Consider the following 17500-nt stretch of genomic DNA (forward strand, 5'->3'; position numbering starts at 1 on the left):
GAGAGAGACAGAGAGACAGAGACAGAGAGAGAGAGAGAGAGAGAGAGAGAGAGAGAGAGACGCACGGCAGATACGTGTGAGCCAACTATAATGGAGACTGAACACAAGTCTGTATGGACTGACCGTTTCAGCATCAATCTAACTTGATGTACCTCTCAGAGACAGAACAAAGGCTTGTGTTGTCAGACCCCAAACAAAACATGCATGAAGACAGTTGTTCAGTTAATAAGTCAAGCGTTAACTCTCTCCATACGAACGGCGAAAGAGACGACGTTAACAGCGTTTCACGCCAATTACCATCATCAAAATAGTGCAAGCGGAAGGCTCCTATACTGAAGAGGTGAATGTTGACAAAGAATACCACAGTTCTGACGACGGAAGCTAAAGGTTGGGTCATTCAGACACCCACTGGACATCTGAAGGGTCTGTGTAGAGGAGAATAGAGGACTGGCCGTACTGAGTGAGTTAAGCGTATAGCATACATAACAAAACAAACACAAGGCGAACTACAATGCAGTTGACGACGTGGAACGCAGTATTTTTCCCCAAACGCGACAGCATTAGGCATTGACATAGGTTTTTTTCTTTTTTCTTTTTTCTTTTTTTTTAATAATAAAGGCCGAGTGAAATATATAACTGCGCTGTTTCGTGTATGAGGGAAGGCTGACAAAAGTAAAAAGCTGTGTGTGTTTGGAGGTTATTGTGTACAAGGTCCATTCTGTGTGTGTGTGTGTGTGTGTGTGTGTGTGTGTGTGTGTGTGTGTGTGTGTGTGTGTGTGTGTGTGTGTTGGTCGGTCTGTCGGTCTCGCTGTTTCCATCTCTGACTCTTTCTATCTCTGTCTCTCTGTCTTCTATCGGTCATGTATTTCCCCCAGGCGTGCGCATTACACACACATTCATTCACACACAAATACACACACAGACACACGCATGTGCGTACACACACACAACCGAACACATAAACGCGCATACATATAGACACAGACTCAGCACAACACAACACTTGACACACAATACACAACACACACACACACGCACACACCCGCGCGCGCACACACACACACACACACATGTACACACATACACACACACGCGCGCGCCCTCGCAAACACACATAATTATGCAAACACATACACCGGCGCGTGTGCACACACACACACACACACACACACACACATACGCACACGCACACACATGTACACACGTGTACACACACACACAGCTCTCCCCACTGCACGCAAACATACATATAAAAACACATACACAGCGCGCGCGCGCGCACACACACACACACACACTGATAGATAAGTAGAGAGACAGAGAGAGAGAGAGAGAGAGAGAGAGAGAGAGAGAGAGAGAGAGAGTGTGTGCAAATACGCGCGCTCGCACACGCTAATTCGCACACACCTTTCTTTACCTTTCATTGAACGCGCACGTGCGCGCGCAAACTCACGCACACACACACACACACACACACACACACACACATAGCGCATGCACACATGAGAAGAGACGAAGTGGTGTGTGTGAGTGTGTGTGTGTGTGTGTGTGTGTGTGTGTGAGAGAGAGAGAGAGAGAGAGAGAGAGAGAGAGAGAGACAGAGAGAGACAGAGAGAGAGAGAGAGACGCACGGCAGATACGTGTGAGCCATCTATAATGGAGACTGAACACAAGTCTGTATGGAATGACCGTTTCAGTATCAATCTAACTTGATGTACCTCTCAGAGACAGAACAAAGGCTTGCGTTGTCAGTTTCAGTTTCAGTATCAGTTTCAGTAGCTCAAGGAGGCGTCACTGCGTTCGGACAAATCCATATACGCTACACCACATCTGCCAAGCAGATGCCTGACCAGCAGCGTAACCCAACGCGCTTAGTCAGGCCTTGAGAAAAAAAGAAAAGAAAAAAAAAGAGTAAAAAAAAAAAAAAGATAAATAGATAAATACATAAAAAAAGAACTACCACTACTAATATGTATAAGGCGAAAAAAAAAGAAAGAAAAAAAAGATGAAGTCAACTATAAGCGTACAAACAAACAAACAAAAAAACAACAAAAAAACAAAACACATATGAACGCAGTTGTTCAGTTAAATGAAGCGTTAAGCGCATAGTATACATAACACAACAAAACAAAAACAAGGCGAACTACCGACAATGCAGATGACGACGTGGAACGCAATATTTTTCCCCTCAAACGCGACAGCATTAAGCATGGACATACTTTTTTTTTTCTTCTTTAAAAAAAAAAAATTTTAATAATGAAGGCCGAGTGAAATATATTACTGCGATGTTTCGTGTGGGAGGGAAGGCTGACAAAAGTAAAACGCTGTGTGTGTTTGGAGGTTATTGTGTACAAGGTCCATTCTCTGTGTGTGTGTGTGTGTGTTTGTGTGTGTGTGTGTGTGTGGGTGTGTGGGTGTGTGGGTCTGTTGGTCAGTCGGCCGGTCTCGCTGTTTCCATCTCTGTCTCTTTCTATCTCTGTCTCTCTGTCTTCTATCGGTCATGTATTTCCCCCAGGCGTGCGCATTACACACATATTCATTCACACACACACACACACACACAGGCACACGCATGTGCGTACACACACACACAAACATATAAACGCGCATACATATAGACACAGACTCAGCACAACACAACACTTGACACACAATACACAACACACACACACACACACGCACGCGCGCGCGCTCGCACACACACACACACACACACACACACACACACACACACATACACACACACACATGTACACACAAACACACACACGCGCGCGCCCTCGCAAACACACATATACAAACACATACACCGGCGCGCGTGCACACACACACACATACGCACGCGCGCACACATGTACACACACACACTGATAGATATAGTTAAACTAAAGAGCGAACACCAATAAGTAGGGGAGAGAGAGAGAGAGAGAGAGAGAGAGAGTGTGTGTGTGTGCAAATACGCGCGCGCGCACACACTAATTCGCACACACCTTTCTTTACGTGCGCGCGCAAACTCACGCACACACACACACACACACACACACACACACACACACACACACACACACTTCCCACGCCCTTACCCCCACCCACCCAACTACGAAAATAAATGTGTGGAAATACTTTTTTCTATATATCATTTTTTTTTTTTTAAATACAATTTTTTGCTTTGTATTCTTTTGTGTAAGAGACAGCTTGCACGCTTGTACAGCAACTTGTAAACTGGTTTCATATCCCACTGACTACAATGGAATGGTCTCCATTCTCGTTCTCGACAAGCAAGAACTGAAATATGAGTTATATACATCATCATCATATTGCTGTCATGCCTTTCTCGTCTCTCTCTCTCTCTCTCTCTCTCTCTCTCTCTCTGTGTGTGTGTGTGTGTGTGTGTGTGTGTGTGTGTTGCGGTGTGTTGTGTTGTGTTGTGTTTTGATGTGTGTGTGTGTGTGTGTGTGTGTGTGTGTGTGTGTGTGTTGCGGTGTGTTGTGTTGTGTTATGATGTGTGTGTGTGTGTGTGTGTGTGTGTGTGTGTGTGTGTGGTGTGTTTTGCGGTGTGTTGTGTTGTGTTATGATGTGTGTGTGTGTGTGTGTGTGTGTGTGTGTGTTGTGTTGTGTTGTGTTGTGTTGTGTTATGATGTGTATGTGTGTGTGTGTGTGTGTGTGTGTGTGTGTGTGTGTGTGTGTGTGTGTATGTATGTATGTGTGTGTGTGTGTGTGTGTGTGTGTGTGTGTGTGTGTGTGTGTGTGTGTGTGTGTGTGTGTGTGTGTGTGTGTGTGTGTGTGTGAAGCACACTGGTGATTGTAGACATTTTGTTAGAGTATTGATTTTCACGTTTGTGTATTATCGTCAGTTTGGAAGAGGAGAGGGAGGAGGGTGACTGGTGAGTTGGGGGACACCGCGTCAATGTGTGTGTGTGTGTGTGTGTGTGTGTGTGTGTGTGTGTTGCGGTGTGTTGTGTTATGATGTGTGTGTGTGTGTGTGTGTGTGTGTGTGTGTGTGTGTGACAGTCTGTGTGCGTGTGTGCGTGCCTGTGTATGTGTGTGTGTGTGTGTGTGTGTGTGTGTGCGCGCGCGCGCTTTTGTGTGTGTGTTGTGTGTTGTGCTGTGGTGTGTGTGTGTGTGTGTGTGTGTGTGTGTGTGTGTGTGTGTTGTGTGTGAGTGTTTGTGTTGTGGTGTGCGTGTGTATGTGTGTGTGTGTGTGTGTGTGTGTGTGTGTGTGCGTTTGCGTGTGCGTGCGTGTGTGTGTGTGCTGTGTGGAAGAGGAGAGGGAGGAGGGTGACTGGTGAGTTGGGGGACACCGCGTCAATGTGTGTGTGTGTGTGTGTGTGTGTGTGTGTGTGTTGCGGTGTGTTGTGTTGTGTTGTGTTATGATGTGTGTGTGTGTGTGTGTGTGTGTGTGAGTGTTTGTGTTGTGGTGTGCGTGTGTATGTGTGTGTGTATGTGGTGTGTGTGTGTTTGTGTGTGTGTGTGTGCGTTTGCGTGTGCGTGCGTGTGTGTGTGTGTGTGTGGTTGTCTGTGTGTCTGTGTGTCGCGCGTGTTGACGCTTGCCTCTGTGTGCGTGTGTATGTGTGTGTGTGTGTGTGTGTGTGTGTGTGTGTGTGTGTGTGTGTGTGTGTGTGTGGTTGTCTGTGTGTCTGTGTGTCGCGCGTGTTGACGCTTGCCTGTGTGTGTGTGTGTGTGTGTGTGTGTGTGTGTGTGTGTGTGTGTCGCGCGTGTTGACGCTTGCCTGTGTGTGTGTGTATGTGTGTGTGTGTGTGCGTGTGCGCGCGCGCGTATGCGTGTGTGTGTGTGTGTGTGTGTGTGTGTGTGTGTGTCGCGCGTGTTGATGCTTGCCTGCGTGTGCACGTGCTGCAGGACCTGCTGATGCTGTTTCTGGGCGGGCTGATGATGGCCGTGGCCATTGAGACGTGGAACCTGCACCGCCGTATAGCCCTCCGTATCCTGCTGCTGGTGGGCTCCGAGCCCCGCTGGTACGTGACACATTGTGAAGGACACGGTGCGTGACACGTTCTGAATGACACAGTGCGTGACACGTTCTGAATGACACAGTGCGTGACACGTTCTGAATGACACAGTGCGTGACACGTTCTGAATGACACAGTGTGTGACACGTTCTGAATGACACAGTGCGTGACACGTTCTGAATGACACAGTGTGTGACACGTTCTGAATGACACAGTGCGTGACACGATGGAGTCTCTCTTCGGACCGACGGATGAGTAGGCAGGCAGGCTTATCTGTCGGTGTGAGTCCTCATATGGGAGAAGAGGCCGACTCTGGATGCGCAGCACTTCCCACAGGTGTTGCAAGGGAAAACGTCTCCAGAAGTTGAGCCCTGCTTCCTTCGCTCACGCTTCTCCTTAATGACCAGCGTTCTCTTGTTTTCAAACGTCTTTATGCCACTAGAGCACAGCATCCTCCAGCGAAAGCGTTCAAGGGCATCAGTTTCCCAGGAAGCGATGTCTATGTCACGGGCTTTGATGTTTGTCTTCAAGGTGTCCTTGAAGCGCTTGCAGGGTCTTCCAAGTTCACGGTGGCCTTTCTTCAGCTGGCCATACAAAAGCATCTTCGGGATCCTGCTGTCTGTCATGCGGACAACGTGTCCTGTCCAGCGTAGCTGGCACTGGATCAGCAGGCTTTCGATGCTGGGCAGGCCGCTCCTCTCTTGGACCTGGAGGTTGGAAACCCTGTCTTGCCACTTTATGCCGAGGATCTTTCGTAGGCATCTGTGGTGAAACTGCTCAAGTTGTTGAATGTGACGGCGTGACACAGTACAAGTTGAAATGCATGACTCAGCACCAGTTACACTGCATACATCAACAGTACAAGCCAGTATATGATACACGACGCGATACAAACAACACAAGGAAGCGCCGGGTCTGTCCTTATACCGATCACCCGGCACGTGCACACAGCAGCAAAGACAGAAGAAATGCGCAAACACACATTGTATATTATTGTATGTGGGGCCTGCTTTATGTCACAACAGATTTCTCGTTGTGAACTTCGGGCTGCTGTCCCCGAGGAGAGCGCGTGCAACGCGACCCACATTTATTTTTATAACTTTTTTTCCCCGTCTGTCTGCAAGTACAATGTTTTACTTTCATAGTGGATTTTTCTACACAGTTTTTGCCAGGGACAACACTTTTCGTGCCGTGGGTTCTTTTACGTGTGTGCCGCAAAGTCCATGCTGCAAACGGGACCTCGGTTTATCGTCTCATCCGAGTGACCAGGACGCTCAATTTGATTTTCCAGTCAAACTTGGGGTAAAAGGGCGACAGAGAGATTCGAACCACACAATCAGATAAGATTTTAAGAAAATGAAATGGAGTAAACAGACTTCGTTCACTCGGGCAGAAACAGTTTGTCCAGTCGTCCCGATTAAACTAGTTATATGTTTTATTGGAGACTGATCGCCCCTACATCACCCGCTGTCTACCGACCTTCCAAAAAACCAAAGAAGTTCTGCTTCCACTGCTCTTGAGGACCTTCTTCTTCTTCTTCTTCTGCGTTCACTCGTATGCACACGAGTGGGCTTTTACGTGTATGACCGTTTTTACCCCGCCATGTAGGCAGCCATACTCCGTTTTCGGGGGTGTGCATGCTGGGTATGTTCTTGCTTCCATAACCCACCGAACGCTGACATGGATTACAGGATCTTTAACGTGCGTATTTGATCTTCTGCTTGCATATACACACGAAGGGGGTTCAGGCACTAGCAGGTCTGCACATATGTTGACCTGGGAGATCGTAAAAATCTCCACCCTTTACCCACCAGGCGCCGTCACCGTGATTCGAACCCGGGACCCTCAGATTGAAAGTCCAACGCTTTAACCACTCGGCTATTGCGCCCGTCGCTCTTGAGGACCAATCGCCCCCAAACACACACTGTCTCAGCCAGGTTTATCGTGACTGGAGAGCAGAGGAGGTATCTGGTTAGAGTGTATTGTCCTGCTGTGGCTGTTCCTGTGTGTCCTGCTAATGTCTTGTTTGCTTGTGTGTGTGTGCATGTGGATTTGTTTGATGATTGTCTTGCTTGGTAATGTCCATGACTGTGAGGTTGTTGGGTTTTTTTTTTATACTTGAACATGTATGTTGTTTTACTTCGTTATTTTTGATAATTGTCTTGCTTGGTTATGTGCATGACTGAGTTTTTTAATTTTTTAAAAAATTTTTACTTGAACATGTGTGTTCTACTTCGTTATTTTTGATAATTGTCTTGCCTGGTTATGTGCATGACTGTGTGTTTGTTGTTGTTGTTTTTACTTGATCATGTGTGTTGTTTTATACTTCGTTGTGTGTGTGTTTGATATTATTGTCTTACGTGCTTATTTATTCGTGCGTGGTTGTGTCAGCGTTTGATGTTGTCTTTACTTGACCGTGTGTGTGTGTGTGTGTGTGTGTGTGTGTGTGTGTGTGTGTGTGTGTGTGTGTGTGTGTGAGCGTTTGACGTTGTCTTTACTTTACCGTGTGTGTGTGTGTGTGTGTGTGTGTGTGTGTGTGTGTGTGTGTGTGAGCGTTTGACGTTGTCTTTACTTTACCGTGTGTGTGTGTGTGTGTGTGTGTGTGTGTGTGCGTGCGTGTGTGTGTGTGTGCATGTGTGTGTGTGCGCGCGCGCGCGCGTTTGACGTTGTCTTTACTTCGTTGTGTGTGCGCGTGCTGGCGTGTGGGGGTGCGCGTGCGTTGCAGGCTGATGCTGGGCCTGATGCTGGCCACGTGGCTGCTGTCCATGTGGATGAGCAACACGGCCACCACGGCCATGATGGTGCCCATCACTGACGCCATCCTGCAGCAGCTGGAGGAGACCCTGCTGGGTGAGGGGCTGCTAGGGAAACAACAACAACAACAACAACAACACTAACAACAACAAAATCAACAACAGCGGTAACAACAACAACAACAACAACAGTAACAGTAACAACAACAAATCAACAACAGCGGTAACAACAACAACAACAATAACAACAACAGTAACAGTAACAACAACAAAATCAACAACATCGGTAACAACAACAACAACAGCAACAATAAGAGCAACAACAACATTAACAGCAACAACAACATCAACAGCAATAACAACAGCAACAACAACAACAGCAACAACAAAAGCCACAAAAACATCAACAGCAACAGCGACAACAGTTCAAACAACAGCAACAACAACAATAACAACAGCAACAACAGTTGAAACAACAGCAACAGCAACAACTGTACCAACAACAGCAACAACAACTGCAACAACAATAATAACAGCAGCAGCAACAACAACAGCAACAACAACAACAGCAACAACAACAATAAGAACAGCAACAATCATCATCATATTCTCCGTGTCATCATCATCATCATCATCATGAACACTTATTCAACGCTATTTGTTTTTTTTTCTCAAATAAGAGTTCAAAATGCTTTACATGTTTTAGAAAACTCGTTCACTATATATGACGAAATAACAAAAATAAAAGAAACCAATCTGCACAAACGTTCAAAGAGACAATATACCAGGAAGAAGAGTGATGTGGTGCAAACGAGTTCAATTTCGTTCAAAGTTGTTTTTAATGGGGTTTTTTACGTGTTCAAATAAGTTTTTTTGTGCATAAAACAACAACAACATTTATACAACTCATTTCCAGTTTATTGACCCAGGAGGAAGGTGGCAGAATGGTTAAGACGCTCACCTGCCAATACAGAGAGTCCGTGAGGGTGTGGGTTCGAATCCCGCTCTCGCCCTTTCTCCTAAGTTTGACTGGAAAATCAAACTGAGCGTCTAGTCTTTTGGATGAGACGATAAACCGAGGTCCCGTGTGCAGCACGCACTTGGCGCACTGAAAAAGAACCCATGGCAACGAGAGTGTTGTCCTCTGGCGAAATTACGTAAAATGAAACCCACTTTCATAGGTACACAAATATGTACTCAGAACTCAGAGGTAATCCCGGAAATATATGCTGAAAATTGTCATCGGTGATTGAGCGCAAAACAAAATTTATCAGAATACTTTTCGGGTCCTATCTCAAGCCCCTTCATTTTCGAGGGCTACCAGCTTGTGTTTTCAAACCCTGTGGTCGACTTGTGATGGCGAAACTATCGTATATAATTTTCCACACGGAACCTTTAGACAAAATAAGCCACACAGAACACATGGACAATACAGAGCAAACACATGGTTGCCTCGGTGGTTTATCAACTGGAAATTAACAAATAATAAGGCCAGGAGATGAAATGATTAACAAATAGTAAAGAGTGGCAACTCTCTCCATTACACAAGGTACATTCAGGATTAAAGAGGCTATGCCAGTCTTGAATAAAAGCTAATTTGTGTTTGCACACTTCTTCTGTCTTTGCTGCTGTGTGCACATGTCAAATAAATGGTATAAGGACAGGCCCGGCGCTTCCTTTTTGAGGAAGTGTCTGGGTTTGTTCCAATGTACCTTTTATTCACCTGTGTGCTAGCTGAATCGGTAGCGTAAGCATCACTGACTTGAAGTTGTGTACCTTGTGTAATGGAGAGAGTTACCACTCTTCACTATTTGTTAATCATTTCATCTCCTGGTCTCATTATTTGTTAATTTCCTTTAGACAAAAGTTGCCTTTCACGTTTCCCTGAGAAGACAGAGCGTGTTGAAACATTCAGTTTGTTGTTTAAACATGGAAAAAGTAGGTGAGTCGTTCACTTTCTGGGGGTTCCAGAATGGAATTGACTTGAGTTAGGTTAGATATCCCCTTTCCCTTTTACGGCTGTCGGGACAATGAGTTCACGGTATTATGTGACCATCGCTACGTGTGTGTGTGTGTGGGAGGGGGGGAGGTTGAGGGGTGCAGGGGGAGGGGGGGGGCGGTACATGTGTGTGTGTGTGTGTGTGTGTGTGAGAGAGAGAGAGAGAGAGACAGAGAGAGAGAGGTGTCACTGATTTTGCTAAACAACTACACAGCAATCCCAAACAGGACGGAGGAAGAGGTTCGAACTAAAGATGGTGGCTGACATCCTGACGACCAGTAGGCTCCATGTCATCCCAGTGAGGTGACAGCCCTTCACTGACCAACACACTTGTCAGCTCATGTACGCGTGTATGTGCTGTGCGTACCTGGTTACAAACACATTAATCATATCAGTTGAAACTGCTGCTTTTCTAAAGCGAGCTTTTGCCTTCCGTCACTTCAACTAACGCCATCCCTTTATATCGTGGTGAAAACCGCAGACGACCCCTCAGCAGCCGGGGACAACAAAGAAGAAGAGAATAAGAACGACTTGCAGCAAAGACCGGAAGGCGGCGACGACAAGGTCGAGGCCAAGGCAGTCGACGCAGTCGCAGTGGCACCGCTGGGAGACCCGGAGTCCCGGATGCAGGCCAAGAAGCAGTTCGATCTGATGTGCAAGGGCTTGCTGCTGTCCATCTGCTACGGGGCTAACTCCGGGGGGATAGCCACCCTCACCGGGACAGGCCCGAACTTGATTCTGAAGAATAACGCTGATGAGTGAGTGTGTAGTTCACTTCTGTTCTTCACTTCACTGCACTGCACTTCACTTCACTGCACTTCACTTTACTGCACTGCACTGCACTTCACTAAATTTCAATGCACTTTACTGCACTGCACTTCACTTCATTTCACTGCACTTCATTTCACTGCACTTCACTTTAGTGCACTGCACTTCACATCACTTCACTTCATTTCACTGCACTTCATTTCACTTCACTGCACTGCACTTCACTTTACTTCAATTCACTTCACATCACTGCACTTCACTTCACATCACTTCACTTCAGTTCACTTCACATCACTTCACTGCACTGCACTTCACTTCACATCACTTCACTGCACTGCACTGCACTTCACTTCACTTCACATCACTTCATTTCACTTAACTTCATTTCACATCACTTCACTGCACTTCACTTCACATCACTTCACTTCACTTCACTTCACTTCACTTCACATCGCTTCACTGCACTTCATTTCACTTCATTTCAGTGCACTGCACTTCACATCACTTCACTGCATTTCACTTCACTGCACTTCACTTCATTTCAGTGCACTGCACTTCACATCACTTCACTTCACTGCACTTCATTTCACTGCACTTCACTGCACTTCACTTCACTTCACTTCACTGCACTTCACTTCACTGCACTTCACTGCACTTCACTTCACATCACTTCACTTCACTTCACTTCACTTCACTTCACTGCACTTCACTTCACTTCACTTCACTTCATTTCACTTCACTGCACTTCATTTCACTTCACTGCTTGCCTGTGCTTCCTGTCCAAGGCTGGGAATCACATCCTTTCTCCACCTCTGTTTTGATTTTTTTCTTTCTTGATTTTATTCTTTCTTTCTTTCTTTCTTTATTCTTCCTCCCCCTCCTCCTCTTGCATCTCTATTCTCTTTCCTCCTCCTCCTTCTTCTTCTACTCCTTCTTCTTCTTCCACTCCTCCTCCTCCTCTTCCTCATCTTACATCTCCATTCTCTTTCTGGCTTCTTCTTCTCCTCCTCCTCTTCCTCCTCCTCTTCCTCATCTTACATCTCCATTCTCTTTCTGGCTTCTTCTTCTTCTCCTCTTCCTCCTCCTCTTCCTCCTCCTCTTCCTCATCTTACATCTCCATTCTCTTTCTGGCTTCTTCTCCTCCTCCTCTTCCTCCTCCTCTTCCTCCTCTCTTTCTGGCTTCTTCTCCTCCTCCTCTTCCTCCTCCTCTTCCTCATCTTACATCTCCATTCTCTTTCTGGCTTCTTCTCCTCCTCCTCTTCCTCCTCCTCTTCCTCATCTTACATCTCCATTCTCTTTCTGGCTTCTCCTTCTCCTCCTCCTCTTCCTCCTCCTCTTCCTCATCTTACATCTCCATTCTCTTTCTGGCTTCTCCTTCTCCTCCTCCTCCTCTTCCTCATCTTACATCTCCATTCTCTTTCTGGCTTCTTCTCCTCCTCCTCTTCCTCCTCCTCTTCCTCATCTTACATCTCCATTCTCTTTCTGGCTTCTTCTCCTCCTCCTCTTCCTCCTCTTACATCTCCATTCTCTTTCTGGCTTCTCCTTCTCCTCCTCCTCCTCTTCCTCCTCTTACATCTCCATTCTCTTTCTGGCTTCTTCTTCTTCTCCTCCTCCTCCTCTTCTTCCTCCTCTTCCTCCTCTTACATCTCCATTCTCTTTCTGGCTTCTCCTTCTCCTCCTCCTCCTCTTCCTCCTCTTACATCTCCATTCTCTTTCTGGCTTCTTCTTCTCCTCCTCCTCCTCTTCCTCTTCCTCCTCTTACATCTCCATTCTCTTTCTGGCTTCTCCTTCTCCTCCTCCTCCTCTTCTTCCTCCTCTTCCTCCTCTTACATCTCCATTCTCTTTCTGGCTTCTTCTTCTTCTCCTCCTCCTCCTCTTCTTCCTCCTCTTACATCTCCATTCTCTTTCTGGCTTCTTCTTCTTCTCCTCCTCCTCCTCTTCTTCCTCCTCTTCCTCCTCTTACATCTCCATTCTCTTTCTGGCTTCTCCTTCTCCTCCTCCTCCTCCTCTTCTTCCTCCTCTTCCTCCTCTTACATCTCCATTCTCTTTCTGGCTTCTTCTTCTTCTCCTCCTCCTCCTCTTCTTCCTCCTCTTCTTCCTCCTCTTCCTCCTCTTACATCTCCATTCTCTTTCTGGCTTCTTCTTCTTCTCCTCCTCCTCCTCCTCTTCCTCCTCTTCCTCCTCTTACATCTCCATTCTCTTTCTGGCTTCTTCTTCTTCTTCTCCTCCTCCTCTTCTTCCTCCTCTTCCTCCTCTTACATCTCCATTCTCTTTCTGGCTTCTCCTTCTCCTCCTCCTCCTCTTCTTCCTCCTCTTCCTCCTCTTACATCTCCATTCTCTTTCTGTCTTCTTCTTCTTCTCCTCCTCCTCCTCTTCTTCCTCCTCTTCCTCCTCTTACATCTCCATTCTCTTTCTGGCTTCTTCTTCTTCTCCTCCTCCTCCTCTTCTTCCTCCTCTTCCTCCTCTTACATCTCCATTCTCTTTCTGGCTTCTTCTTCTTCTCCTCCTCCTCCTCTTCTTCCTCCTCTTCCTCCTCTTACATCTCCATTCTCTTTCTGGCTTCTTCTTCTTCTCCTCCTCCTCCTCTTCTTCCTCCTCTTCCTCCTCTTACATCTCCATTCTCTTTCTGGCTTCTTCTTCTTCTTCTCCTCGTCCTCCTCCTCCTCCCACCCCTGTTCCTTCTTCGTCCTCTTCTTCTTCCTTTTCTTTTTCTCCTTCTCCCTCTCCCCCTTCTTCTTCTTCTCCTCCCCCTCCCCCTGTTCCTTCTTCCTCCTCCTCCTCTTCCTTCTCCCCCTTCTCCCCCCCCCCCCCAACCCCCTCCTCTTTACTCTACCACCTTCAAACAGAAGTATTCTCACTTCATTTCATACCTCCATCTCTATCACAACCCTCTCAAGGCCTGACCAAGCGCGTTGGGTTACGCTGCTGGTCAGGCATCTGCTTGGCAGATGTGGTGTAGCGTATATGGATTTGTCCGAACGCAGTGACGCCTCCTTGAGCTACTGAAACTGAAATTGAAACTCACCACCCTAACTCAGCAACGTCAATCTGAGCATCTTATTAACTGAAAAGTGGTGTGTGTGTGTGCGTGTGTGTGTGTGTGTGTGTGTGTGCTTGCATACGTGCCATTGCGCGCGCGTGTGCTTGTGTGTGTGTGTGTGTGTGTGTGTGTGTGTGTGTGTGTGTGTGTGTGTGTGTGTGTGTTGCGTTGCGTTGTGTTGTGCTATGATTGTGTGTGTGTGTGTGTGTGTGTGTGTGTGTGTGTGTGTCCGCGCGCGCGTGCGCGTTCGTGTGCACGTACGTGTGTGCATGCATTCACATGGGTGTCGCCTGTTGAGCAGCGTGTACGGGAAACACAACATAACCTCCCCAGTGAACTTTGCCTCCTGGATGGGATTCGGACTGCCGCTCTCTGCCTTGGTGGTGCTGGTCTGCTGGGTCTGGCTACAGATCATGTTTCTACGCTGCAGGTGTGTGTGTGTGTGTGTGTGTGTGTGTGTGTGTGTGTGTGTGTGTGTGTGTTGTGTGTGTGTGTGTGTGTGTGTGTGTGTGTTGTGTGTGTGTGTGTGTGTGTGTGTGTGTGTGTGTGTTTGTGTTGTGTGTGTGTGTGTGTCGTGTGTATCGTGTCTTGTCTTGTGTCTTCTTATGACTGTTTCGACGGGTGGTCCAGGGGATGGACAGACTGCTGCAGGAGAACGGAGGAGAAGGAGGCACAGGGGAAGAGAGTGAGGGGCATTATACTGCAGGAGTACAGCAAACTGGGGCCTGTCTCGTGAGTTCGCGCACACCATCAGATGCACACAAACACACACACACTCTCTCTCTCACACACACACGCACACACACACACACACACGCACGCACGCACGCATGCGCGCGCACACACACACACACACACACAGACGCACACATGCACGCACGCACGCGCGAACACCTGCACAAAAACTCCGCTTGCACACACAAACACATACACATATTTCGCATACACGCGTGCACATAAATTTATACCAAACATGTGGGCGCGCACAGACACACACGCACACACACACACAGGCAGCTTTGCTTATCTGACAGACAGACCTGTGTATCTGACATTCAGACCTGTTTATCTGACAGACAGCCTTGTTTATCTGACAGACAGACCTGTTTATCTGACAGACAGACCTGTGTAACAGACCTGTTTATCTGACAGACAGACCTGTTTATCTGACAGACAGACAGACAGACCTGTTCATCTGACAGACAGACCTGTGTATCTGACAGACAGACAGACAGACCTGTTTATCTGACAGACAGACAGACAGACAGACCTGTGTATCTGACATTCAGACCTGTGTAACAGACCTGTTTATCTGACAGACAGACCTGTTTATCTGACAGACAGACAGACAGACAGACCTGTTCATCTGACAGACAGACCTGTGTATCTGACAGACAGACAGACAGACCTGTTTATCTGACAGACAGACAGACAGACAGACCTGTTCATCTGACAGACAGACCTGTTTATCTGACAGACAGACAGACAGACAGACCTGTGTATCTGACAAACAGACTTGTTCATCTGACAGACAGACCTGTGTATCTGACAGACAGACAGACAGACAGACCTGTGCATCTGACAGACAGACCTGTTTATCTGACAGACAGACAGACAGACAGACCTGTGCATCTGACAGACAGACCTGTGTATCTGACAGACAGACAGACAGACAGACCTGTGTATCTGACAGACAGACAGACAGACCTGTGTATCTGACAGACAGACAGACAGACAGACCTGTTTATCTGACAGACAGACAGACAGACAGACCTGTGTATCTGACAGACAGACAGACAGACCTGTGTATCTGACAGACAGACAGACAGACCTGTTTATCTGACAGACAGACAGACAGACAGACCTGTTCATCTGACAGACAGACCTGTGTATCTGACAGACAGACAGACAGACCTGTTTATCTGACAGACAGACAGACAGACAGACCTGTTCATCTGACAGACAGACCTGTGTATCTGACAGACAGACAGACAGACCTGTTCATCTGACAGACAGACAGACAGACAGACCTGTTCATCTGACAGACAGACCTGTGTATCTGACAGACAGACAGACAGACCTGTTTATCTGACAGACAGACAGACAGACAGACCTGTGTATCTGACAGACAGACAGACAGACCTGTTTATCTGACAGACAGACAGACAGACCTGTTTATCTGACAGACAGACAGACAGACAGACCTGTTCATCTGACAGACAGACCTGTGTATCTGACAGACAGACAGACAGACCTGTTTATCTGACAGACAGACAGACAGACAGACCTGTGCATCTGACAGACAGACCTGTTTATCTGACAGACAGACAGACAGACCTGTTTATCTAACAGACAGACAGACAGACAGACCTGTTTATCTGACAGACAGACAGACAGACAGACCTGTTTATCTGACAGACAGACCTGTTTATCTGACACCTGTATATCTGACAGACAGACCTGCTTATCGGACATTCAGACCTGTTTATATGACAGACAAACCAGTGTATCTGACAGACAGAATTGTTTATCTGACAGACAGCTGTGTTCAGCTGACAAACAGCTGTGTCGTGCTGTGTTTTCAGATTTGCGGAGCGTGCCGTGCTGGTGCTGTTCAGTCTGCTGGTGGTGCTGTGGATAACACGTGACCTGGGGGGGGTAGGGGGGTGGGGAGACCTCTTTGCAGAAGAGTGAGTCGCTGGGCAAGGGATTTGTCCATTGAGTGTGTTGGGGGTGGGAGGGAGGGGAGGCCAGGGGATGGGGGAATGAGGGGGTGGAGGGGTGGGGGGGGGGGGGCGAAGCTCGTGAGATTCGTTGTGTGTTGGGTATGCGTGTGTTAATGAGTGGGAATGCGCGTTGGCGTGAGTTTGTTAGTTTGTGTGCGTCTGTGTGTGTGTGTGTGTGTGTGTGTGTGTGGTTGGAGGTGAGATAAGAATGATCAACATCAAGATAGATGATGACTGAAAATGTGGAGAGGGGTCAGTTATATGATTATAATATAGATATGATTGTGGCGAGGGGGCAGTTATATAATTACAATATAGTTATGATTGTGGGGAGGGGTCAGTTATATAATTACAATATAGTTATGATTGTGGGGAGGGGTCAGTTATATAATTACAATATAGTTATGATTGTGGGGAGGGGTCAGTTATATAATTATAATATAGTTGTGATTGTGGCGAGGGGGCAGTTATATAATTACAATATAGTTATGATTATGGCGAGGGGTCAGTTATATAATTATAATATAGTTGTGATTATGGCGAGGGGTCAGTTATATAATTATAATATAGTTGTGATTATGGCGAGGGGTCAGTTATATAATTATAATATAGTTGTGATTATGGCGAGGGGTCAGATATATGATTACAGTATAGTTGTGATTATGGCGAGGGGTCAGTTATATAATTATAATATAGTTGTGATTATGGCGAGGGGTCAGATATATGATTACAGTATAGTTGTGATTATGGCGAGGGCTCAGTTAAATAATTATAATATAGTTGTGATTATGGCGAGGGGTCAGTTATATAATTATAATATAGTTGTGATTATGGCGAGGGGTCAGATATATGATTACAGTATAGTTGTGATTATGGCGAGGGGTCAGTTATATAATTATAATATAGTTGTGATTATGGCGAGGGGTCAGTTGTATAATTATAATATAGTTGTGATTATGGCGAGGGGTCAGATATATGATTACAGTATAGTTGTGATTATGGCGAGGGGTCAGTTAAATAATTACAATATAGTTGTGATTATGGGCAGGGGTCAGTTAAATAATTACAATATAGTTATGATTATGGGGAAGGGGGAACAACCCAGTGATCTGTTCACCCATTGATCTCTGATGGGTTCAGAAGTGCTGGATAATCGGAGAAATAATTATGGATAATTATGATATGATGATGAAATGGATACTGATATTGCGCCCATCCTCGGTCGGAGACCAAGCTCTAAGCGCTTT

General features: G+C 46.5%; 1 protein-coding gene across 5 annotated transcripts in view; it reads left to right on the forward strand.

Annotated features, from left to right (window-relative positions):
* The window catches only part of LOC143302297 (Na(+)/citrate cotransporter-like), a 78455-nt gene that overhangs the window by 49309 nt on the left and 11646 nt on the right, over nucleotides 1-17500 (forward strand). For all 5 annotated transcript variants that reach the window (XM_076616899.1, XM_076616898.1, XM_076616902.1 and 2 more), the window contains exons 4-9: nucleotides 4858-4973; nucleotides 7693-7817; nucleotides 10201-10477; nucleotides 13829-13957; nucleotides 14158-14259; nucleotides 16113-16217. In XM_076616899.1, coding sequence (XP_076473014.1) covers nucleotides 4858-4973; nucleotides 7693-7817; nucleotides 10201-10477; nucleotides 13829-13957; nucleotides 14158-14259; nucleotides 16113-16217 — 854 coding nt within the window. The remainder of the gene's footprint in view (nucleotides 1-4857; nucleotides 4974-7692; nucleotides 7818-10200; nucleotides 10478-13828; nucleotides 13958-14157; nucleotides 14260-16112; nucleotides 16218-17500) is intronic.

This window comes from Babylonia areolata, chromosome 29 (assembly GCF_041734735.1).
Source record: "Babylonia areolata isolate BAREFJ2019XMU chromosome 29, ASM4173473v1, whole genome shotgun sequence".
Classification (NCBI taxonomy): Eukaryota; Metazoa; Mollusca; class Gastropoda; order Neogastropoda; family Buccinidae; genus Babylonia; species Babylonia areolata.